This window comes from Barbus barbus (genome assembly GCF_936440315.1).
Source record: "Barbus barbus genome assembly, chromosome: 46".
Taxonomy (NCBI): domain Eukaryota; kingdom Metazoa; phylum Chordata; class Actinopteri; order Cypriniformes; family Cyprinidae; genus Barbus; species Barbus barbus.
This window is the reverse complement of record NC_136724.1, coordinates 24,320,315-24,330,314: the sequence shown is the minus strand read 5'-3', so window position 1 is coordinate 24,330,314 and position 10,000 is coordinate 24,320,315. Positions and strand designations below refer to the sequence as shown.

At 37.9% G+C, this 10,000-nt stretch overlaps 1 protein-coding gene across 14 annotated transcripts in view; it reads left to right on the top strand.

Annotated features, from left to right (window-relative positions):
• The window catches only part of LOC306865161 (receptor-type tyrosine-protein phosphatase mu-like), a 235,032-nt gene that overhangs the window by 222,620 nt on the left and 2,412 nt on the right, over nucleotides 1–10,000 (top strand). For all 14 annotated transcript variants that reach the window (XM_079409588.1, XM_079409585.1, XM_079409584.1 and 11 more), the window contains 8 exons: nucleotides 1,290–1,406; nucleotides 1,642–1,796; nucleotides 3,105–3,240; nucleotides 3,892–4,041; nucleotides 4,204–4,377; nucleotides 6,250–6,381; nucleotides 8,253–8,378; nucleotides 8,459–8,622. In XM_079409588.1, the coding sequence (XP_079265714.1) occupies nucleotides 1,290–1,406; nucleotides 1,642–1,796; nucleotides 3,105–3,240; nucleotides 3,892–4,041; nucleotides 4,204–4,377; nucleotides 6,250–6,381; nucleotides 8,253–8,378; nucleotides 8,459–8,622 (1,154 nt within the window). The remainder of the gene's footprint in view (nucleotides 1–1,289; nucleotides 1,407–1,641; nucleotides 1,797–3,104; nucleotides 3,241–3,891; nucleotides 4,042–4,203; nucleotides 4,378–6,249; nucleotides 6,382–8,252; nucleotides 8,379–8,458; nucleotides 8,623–10,000) is intronic.

The following is a 10,000-nucleotide window of genomic DNA, read 5'->3' as shown; positions in this document are numbered from 1 at the left end:
CTGATGGCCTGATAGTTCTTTGATTTCTGACCATTAAAGTGTGTTTCCATCAGAAAAACTATGAATAACTGATACATTAAACTGGATTTTCTGTCATGAGATTTAAAGTATTCTTTTATATTGAACAGGTTAAACCTGTGTGTTTCTCTGTGGCTAATACCAATATCTACAGATCAATGAACAATCAGGGTTACTATGGTTAATTAATTCAATTAAAACATCAAAAACATTTTGCTAATTAAAATAAAGCTGAACTATAATAAATTAAATATATATATATATATATGTATGTATATATAATATAATCTATAATATCTAATAGTATATACGGATTATATATATATATATATATAAAATCCTTGACTGAAATAAGTTAAAGCACTAAAATTAAAAATTTAAAATAAAAGCAAAATATAAAAAATAGTATAAATTTTATATTAATAATAGTATCATTTAATCAAAAATATAAAAACTGAGACTAATAAAAATGACAAAAGCACATAATTACTAAAAATCAATCTTAAATTACAATAAAATCTGAAAATAAAAATAAAACTATTTAATAATTGTAATAAAAACTGTGCTAGTGTAGATATAATATTGTAATAATACTGTGGCCTAACTCTAACCTAACTAACTTAAAATATAAAAAATAAATAAAAGCAAATTAATCATTGTAATTAAAACTGTACTATAAATAATACTAAAATAACTCTATGACCAATATAATATAAAACAATAGCAATTTCTACATTTAAATGAACCCAAATTTTTTAAATATAATTTATTTATATTTATATATATTATTATTATTATTATTAATAATAATAATTCATATACATTATTCATTGAAAATGAAATATTTGAAAACTAAGATATATTGAGAAATATATAGGTAGTTTTAAACTGATATACACACAGAAAGAAAACAGTGTAATAATGAAGAGCGGATGGAAAGAAGCGGCTGATAAACTGATGACAGACAGATAAACGGAGAGAGCGATGTGATTGACTTCATTAATGGCTTTGACTGATTAGAGACGGTCGTTTGTGTGTGTGTGTGTGTGTGTGTGTGTGTCTCTGGAGGTGTGCTCTGGTTATGGAGGGTTAACCTGGTTAATTAGTCTGGGATGATCTGCAGCAGAGGTGTCAGATATCTGGGACACTTGAAGACGTTCTTGAGTTAAAGCATTAGTACAGAATCTGAACAGGATGTTTGGAAACATTTATATCTCATGTTTTGATAAACTGGTGTGGGTTTTAATCAAATCACTGTGTGTGTTTGACAGGTGAAGTGCTGTAAGTACTGGCCCGATGACACTGAGATCTACAGGGACATGAAGGTGACGCTCATCGAGACTCAGCTGCTGTCTGAATACGTCATTCGAACCTTCGCTGTGGAAAAGGTTCGATATCAAACTACAGACAGATTTACACAATCAAACTTACTATAGCGCTGATCATAACCGAGACTCAGTATCATGTTCACAATCTCCAGTCGAACACAAAACACATCTAATCAATGATATCAAACTATTTTTAGATTGTAATATATATATATATATATTTTTTTTGGTCCTCTGTCCATTCTGATGCCATGTCTTCTTTAAATGTGCTGTTTGTGTGTTTGTGTTTATCCAGCGAGGAGCTCATGAGATCAGGGAGATCCGTCAGTTTCACTTCACCGGCTGGCCGGATCACGGCGTCCCGTATCACGCCACGGGGCTGCTGGGCTTCGTCCGCCGGGTCAAAGCCAAGAGTCCAGCCAACGCCGGACCGATGGTCATCCACTGCAGGTGAGTGTCAGTCTCATCCTCACAGAAACACAGTGTTGCCAACTCATTTTCAGGGGAAGCTGCTAAAGGATGATCGATTTGTTGCTAAAAGTTGCTAAATGATGTCATTGCACGATGAGGTCATCACGTAAACACGACGCAAAATTGCCCCTACATCAAATCTCAGTCAAAAATATATCATATATATGTTAATTTAGATTTGGTTGTAAAATAATGTAAATTTTGAACAACAGTTTTATTTTTTTATTAGCTAGTAAACTACACATTCTGAACAATTACAGTTTTAAGCAGTGTATTAGTAGTTGGTTTGTATGCTACAAGTCTTTAAAAATAGGGCACAATCTGCTTAGTTAATGTTAAGGAATTTTCTGTATTGATTTTTCACAGCATTTTAAATTACGCATTGCATTTTGTGTTTTTAGGTCACAGGGTTACAACAGATAATGGATAATAGATAATGTGCTGGAATATTACTAGTACCTTTCCCATTTTTCTAGATATTTTTCTTAAGGGCTATGCACACTGAGTCCGAAATTCTTGACCGAAATGTTCGTATGTTAAAAAATAAATACGCCCTCATGGTGTGTCAATCATGTTTATACACTGCCTCCGAAACTTTCGTCCGTCATAATTTAGATCAGGTTAGATTTTCTGCATTTTGATAGAAAAAGACAAATACGAGAAAAAAGAAAAGAAAAAAAGCACACGAAAATTAGGGACTTAAGGTCCTTGCACACTGACTCCAAAATATTCGTATGCATTTTTTTGTTTTTGTCATCTTTTCCTATCAAAATGCTTTCTACGGATGCAAAAAAGCTTGGAAATCTAACCTGATCTGAATTTTTTATGATGGATGAAAGTTTTGGAGGCAGTGTGTAAACATGATTGACACATGACGTATTTATTTTTTTGTTCAATTATTATTATTGTTATTATTAAATTTAACGATTGCAAATATCAGCTAACTTAATTCACGGGATGTGTGTACTGCTAGGCATCTTTGGTTTCCTCTTTTTGTGTAATTTAGATGGAAAATGTCTACCTTTTTATTATTTGAGTCACTTTTTAAAAGTTACTAAAAGTTGCCGTATTAACTTTAAAAATAGCTACATTTGTTACTATTTGCTTTTGGAAGAAAGAGTTGCTAGGGTACACACAGAAAAAAAGGGGTTTCAAATAGTACCTTTTGTGGTACAACAGCTTGTCCCGGGAGCAGTACCCTTTAAAGGATATATTTGTACCTTTTTACCATTAATAGGTACATGTTAGTACCTTATAGTAGTAATAACAGCTGTTGTTTGTCCTCAGTGCTGGAGCGGGACGCACCGGCTGCTTCATTGTGATTGACATCATGCTGGACATGGCAGAGCGAGAAGGAGTCGTGGACATTTACAACTGCGTGAGAGAACTGCGCTCCCGCAGGGTCAACATGGTGCAGACGGAGGTAACCAATCACAGACAGCCTCACATCAGCCGCAGCCAATCACATGCTGCTCCTAACTACAGCCCGCCCTCTCAGACATAATTCAGAACATTTTTCTTGATATAGAGTTTCAATATAGACAAAAGAAACAAGCACTCATATGATTGTATAGCCTGAGACTTTATCTGACCGTCAGCTTCGGTCAAGGACTTTCTGAGGAGCGGCGACCGCAGGCATATTTAAAACATCACTTCATGAATGATTTACGTCAAGCTGTCAGACCGCCGTCTGCGATCGAGAGATGACCGGTCCGCATGTGGACACACAGGACAGAGACATCGAGGAGAAGGCTGAAAACACAGTCTATTATGTCCTGATCCATCTGTTCTGACCATAAAAGTGTGAATAATTTAATACATTTGAATAATTGATACAAATAAAAATGACCAAATCACGACAAAACTAAAAATGAAAATAGAAAAATAATAATAATTAAAAAAAAATGTTTGAAATGAAAACTGAAAAATAAAATAATATATATATTGAAAAAAAAATTGCAGATTTTCAAACTGACATTAACTAAAACACCAATCAATCACCACATCAAATTATTTCAGTGAGCTGTGATTGATATGGTTGTATTGATCTGTCTTTGATATGTTGATATTTCAGGAGCAGTATGTGTTTATCCATGATGCCATATTGGAGGCGTGTCTTTGTGGCGACACCACGATCCCGGCCAATCAGCTTCGCTCGGTGTATTACGACATGAACCGCTTGGACCCGCAGACCAACTCCAGCCAGATCAAAGAGGAGTTCAGAGTCAGTGTATTAAAATATTACATATAGCTATAAATACATTGAATAACAATTATTACTGTAATAGAATAAAATACAATAAAAATTAAATAAATAAAAAATAAATCAATAGAGTATAGAGATGTAAGTGTATGCATGAGTTTGATTTGTATTTTCCGTTGGCAGACGTTAAACATGGTGACGCCCACACTGCGGGTGGAGGACTGCAGCATCGCGCTGCTGCCGCGGAACCATGAGAAGAACCGCTGTATGGACGTTCTTCCTCCGGACCGCTGCCTGCCCTTCCTCATCACCATCGACGGAGAGAGCAGCAACTACATCAACGCCGCGCTCATGGACGTACGGCTGCTCGCACACACCTCAGATCTTAACCTAGTGATCATAATCTGCAACACTTAACCTAGTGACTGTTACCTGCAGCTCTTAACCTAGTGACCGTTACCTGCAGTGCTTAACCGAGTGACCGTTACCTATAGCTATTAACCTAGTGACCGTTACCTGCGGCTCTTAACCTAGTGATCATAACCTGCAGCGCTTAACCTAGTGACTGTTACCTGCGGCTCTTAACCTAGTGATCATAACCTGCAGTGCTTAACCTAGTGACCGTTACCTGCGGCTCTTAACCTAGTGACCGTTACCTGCGGCTCTTAACCTAGTGATCATAACCTGCAGCGCTTAACATAGTGATCATAATCTGCAGCGCTTAACCTAGTGACTGTTACCTGCGGCTCTTAACCTAGTGACTGTTACCTGCGGCTCTTAACCTAGTGACTGTTACCTGCGGCTCTTAACCTAGTGACTGTTACCTGCAGCACTTAACCTAGTGACCGTTACCTGCGGCTCTTAACCTAGTGATCATAACCTGCAGCACTTAACCTAGTGATCATAATCTGCAGCGTTTAACCTAGTGACTGTTACCTGCGGCTCTTAACCTAGTGACTGTTACCTGCAGTGCTTAACCGAGTGACCGTTACCTATAGCTATTAACCTGGTGATCGTTACCTCAGCTCTTAACCTAGTGACCATTACCTGCAGCGCTTAGCCTGGTGACAGTTACCTGCAGCACTTAACCTAGTGATCATAATCTACAGCGCTTAACCTGGTGACCGTTACCTCAGCTCTTAACCTAGAGACCATTACCTGCAGCGCTTAACCTAGTGATCATAATCTACAGCGCTTAACCTGGTGACCGTTACCTCAGCTCTTAACCTAGAGACCATTACCTGCAGCACTTAACCTAGTGATCATAATCTACAGCGCTTAACCTGGTGATCGTTACCTCAGCTCTTAACCTAGTGACCATTACCTGCAGCGCTTAGTCTGGTGACAGTTACCTGCAGCACTTAACCTAGTGATCATAATCTACAGCGCTTAACCTGGTGACCGTTACCTCAGCTCTTAACCTAGAGACCATTACCTGCAGCACTTAACCTAGTGATCATAATCTACAGCGCTTAACCTGGTGACCGTTACCTCAGCTCTTAACCTGGTGACCGTTACCTCAGCTCTTAACCTAGTGATCATAATCTACAGCGCTTAACCTAGTGACCGTTACCTCAGCTCTTAACCTAGTGATCATAATCTACAGCGCTTAACCTAGTGACCGTTGCCTCAGCTCTTAACCTAGACCATTACCTGCGGCGCTTAACCTAATGACCTTTACCTCAGCTCTTAACCAACTGACCGTTGCCTGTGGCGCTTAACCTGGTGACCATTACCTCAGCTCTTTTTTATACATTTTGTATGATTATTAAACATTTTTATGATTTTATTAGTACTGTTTTGTTTTTATTTTAAAATTCTGTTAATTTTCCACATTTATGATTTATTAATTATTATTTGCATCAGTGTCTATAATAGCTGCTTGTTTTTGTGCGTCTGAAGCGATAGTGTCTCTGATGGATGTGAATCGCAGCACACACGATTATGTGCTTGTTGAAATAATTCAAAAACAGATGGAATTGATTCATTTCATTGTCAGGAAAATGGCTAAAAGCGATCCATAACAGAGAATGAACAAAAAAATGCAGTTAGACTATTGAATGGGATGGGTTTGTTTGTAAAACACGAGACAGCACATTTGTTTTCATTACAGTAAATGGAAGTGCTGGCGGCGGTAATAAAACACGCAGCTCAACGCTAAACTTCTCCACACAATCACTCAAGCAGTCAGACGGGAAATAAGATGTTTTCCTCTCTTCATCTTCACAGAGCTACAAGCAGCCGTCTGCATTCATCGTTACCCAGCATCCTTTGCCCAACACCGTCAAAGACTTCTGGAGGCTGGTGCTGGACTATCACTGCACGTCTATAGTGATGCTGAACGACGTGGATCCCGCGCAGGTGAGACACACACACACACACACACACACACAACACACACTCATGCAGCAGATGCGTCTGTCACACATCCACTGCTCTGACATGAAATTAATCAGGAGTTCCCAAGCGTTTCTGTCAGTTGAACAAACACTTGGACTGAAAGCCTCCATGAGATTTTAAGTTAATATTTCAATAATTTAACAACACATTTGCATGGTTCATGCTTCTCTGTTATGTTAATTGTCACATGACATGCAGGTAAACAAAAAATGTTTATATTGATTTTTTTATTTTTCAATTATTTTTTTTTTATTGTTTATTTTTATGATATATTTAATGTTATTTGCTTTTTATTGTTTTTATTTTACAATTATTTTATTTGTACGATTTTATGATTTCATTATTAATAAGTTTTTTATTTTCATGCAGGTTATTTATATTTTTAAGTTTTATCAAGCAATGTGTAAATTGTTATTTGACTGTTAGTGAACATTATATAATAACCTGTGATGAAAAAAGTATTTTCAGATGAAATATTATGACAATACTAAGTTTGTCATTTATAGGCAGGTTTGAACTGGTCAGTTGCTCGTCTAGGCTGGTTTATACTGGTCAGGTGCTGGTCTAGACTGGTTTATACTGGTCAGGTGCTGGTCTAGACTGATTTGTACTGGTCAGTTGCTGGTCTAGACTGGTTTATACTGGTCAGTTGCTCATCTAGGCAGGTTTACACTGGTCAGGTGCTGGTCTAGACTGGTTTATACTGGTCAGGTGCTGGTCTAGACTGATTTGTACTGGTCAGTTGCTGGTCTAGACTGGTTTATACTGGTCAGTTGCTCGTCTAGGCTGGTTTATACTGGTCAGGTGCTGGTCTAGACTGGTTTGTACTGGTCAGTTGCTGGTCTAGACTGGTTTATACTGGTCAGTTGCTCGTCTAGGCTGGTTTATACTGGTCAGGTGCTGGTCTAGACTGGTTTGTACTGGTCAGTTGCTGGTCTAGACTGGTTTATACTGGTCAGTTGCTCGTCTAGGCAGGTTTACACTGGTCAGGTGCTGGTCTAGACTGGTTTATACTGGTCAGGTGCTGGTCTAGACTGGTTTGTACTGGTCAGTTGCTGGTCTAGACTGGTTTATACTGGTCAGTTGCTCGTCTAGGCAGGTTTACACTGGTCAGGTGCTGGTCTAGACTGGTTTATACTGGTCAGGTGCTGGTCTAGACTGATTTGTACTGGTCAGTTGCTGGTCTAGACTGGTTTATACTGGTCAGTTGCTCATCTAGGCAGGTTTACACTGGTCAGGTGCTGATCTAGGCTGGTTTATACTGGTCAGGTGCTGGTCTAGACTGGTTTATACTAGTTAGTTGCTGGTCTAAGCTGGTTTGCACTGATCAGGAGCTGCTCTAGGCTGGTTTATACATTTATTCTGGTCAGTTGCTGGTCTAGGCAGGTTTACACTGGTCAGGTGCTGGTCTAGACTGGTTTATACTAGTTCGTTGCTGGTTTATACTGGTCAGTTGCTGGTCTGGACTGGTTTATCCTGGTCAGTTGCTGGTCTTGACTGGTTAATACTGGTTAATTGCTGGTCTAGGCTGGTTTATACTAGTTAGTTGCTGATCTAGGCTGGTTTGTACTGGTCAGTTGCTGGTCTTGACTGGTTTATACTAGTTAGTTGCTGATCTAGGCTGGTTTGGAATGGTCAGTTGCTGGTCTAGGCTGGGTTATTCTGGTCAGTTGCTGGTTTACCCTGGTTAATTGCTGGTCTTGCTGGTGAACCAGTATAGCCATGCTGTTCTAGAAAAAGCCTGACCTGGTGAAACTGATCAGCCGTGGAACCTGGCCACTGATTTCACGTGTGTGATGCTGATGTGTGTGATTGGTGTGTTTTATGTCCAGTTGTGTCCGCAGTACTGGCCAGAGAACGGCGTCCACCGGCATGGACCCATCCAGGTGGAGTTTGTGTCTGCGGATCTGGAGGAGGACATCATCAGCAGGATCTTCCGCATCTATAACGCGGCGCGGGTGAGTAAACGCTCGCTAGCATTGCACACTTACGCGAGAGTCAGCTGTTTGAGCGTCATGACGTGTGTTTTGTGTCTCAGCCGCAGGACGGGTATCGGATGGTGCAGCAGTTCCAGTTTCTGGGCTGGCCGATGTACCGCGACACTCCCGTCTCCAAACGCTCCTTCCTCAAACTCATCCGACAGGTGGACAAATGGCAGGAGGAGTATGACGGAGGAGAGGGACGCACCGTTGTGCACTGCCTGTGAGTCACCACTCATCTGATTCAGTCTTATATATCCATAATTTGAATATTTATTTTCATTTTATTCATAGTAATGCAATATTTATTTAGCATATTTATAATTAATATTTAGAATTAGATTTTTATCAACATTTACATTTTGTTTGTAATATTTAGAATTAGATTTTTATGAATATTTAAACTTTTTGTAATATTTAGAAATAGATTTTATTAATATTTACAACTTATTTTTATAAATGAAAAACATTTTTATAATAAAAAAAAAGTATATTTATATATTAATATTTAGTATTTGTTTTTATCTTTAGGTTTTTTTTTTTTGCAATGATTATGTAGTTTTTATTAATTTTGTTTCAGTTTTATTTTTACATTATTTTAGGATCAAGGTAAGCTAAATGAAAATAAGAAAATAAGTTTCCTTGGACACCTGCTAAAATAATAAAGTTTAAATGTTTTTATATTTTATTTTATTTTTATTATTATCATTTAAATTCACATTGATTTAATTTAAAATATTTTAATGGTTTTAGTTTTAGTAATAACTGCCATCTCTGAGTGAAAGACTAGGGTTTTTTTTTTTCAGTGAACATTTATTTATGATGTTTTTACTCGTTATAGTTTTAGTAATAACCCAGTTATCTCTGATTAGCTGATATTTGTCTCATCAAGTTTTCAAATATATTCACGGAAACTGTGTAAATGTTGTGTAAATAGTGTTTTATGGTGTTATCCATGTGATTTTCTCTCAGTGACTAAATTCACAAAGAATGTGTTTTTGGGTTTAAAAACACAAGATGTATGGCTGTGAAATGAATATATATATATATCTTCAAGGTCTTGAGATGCATTTTTTAAAAGTTAAGTCAAGCGGCACGTTTTTAGATTGCTGTATCATGCGAGATATGATGCAAAATACAAGTGTTAATGTTAGAAAATGAATGGAACTGATCAGATTGAGCTGTAAAGCAGCTCTACAGAAGACAATAGAGTCATTATTCAGATCAGTTCAGTTCTCATCCAGCAAAAACACTTCAACTGAACTGAGCTGGATAATGTCGCTTTGAGCATCTGATAAATATGTAGTAAGTATTACAGTTTGATCGGTTTTAAGTCTTCTTGATCATCCAGAACTGTAAATACCCATGATATCTCACACACTGGACTAGTAAAGCTAGTCTCGGTCTGGGCGGTCAGAAACGACCGAGTCATGTGATTCTCGTTAGAGTTTCAGAGAGATTCTGATCTGGCTCTCAGGAAACACATCTGTCCCGCCCAGTCGTGTTTATCCTGAAATAAACATTCACACACACACTCTACAGGAGTTCATGAGCGAGAGAGATGCAGTGATTGTGCTGAATAATGAGCTGCGGTTCATGAG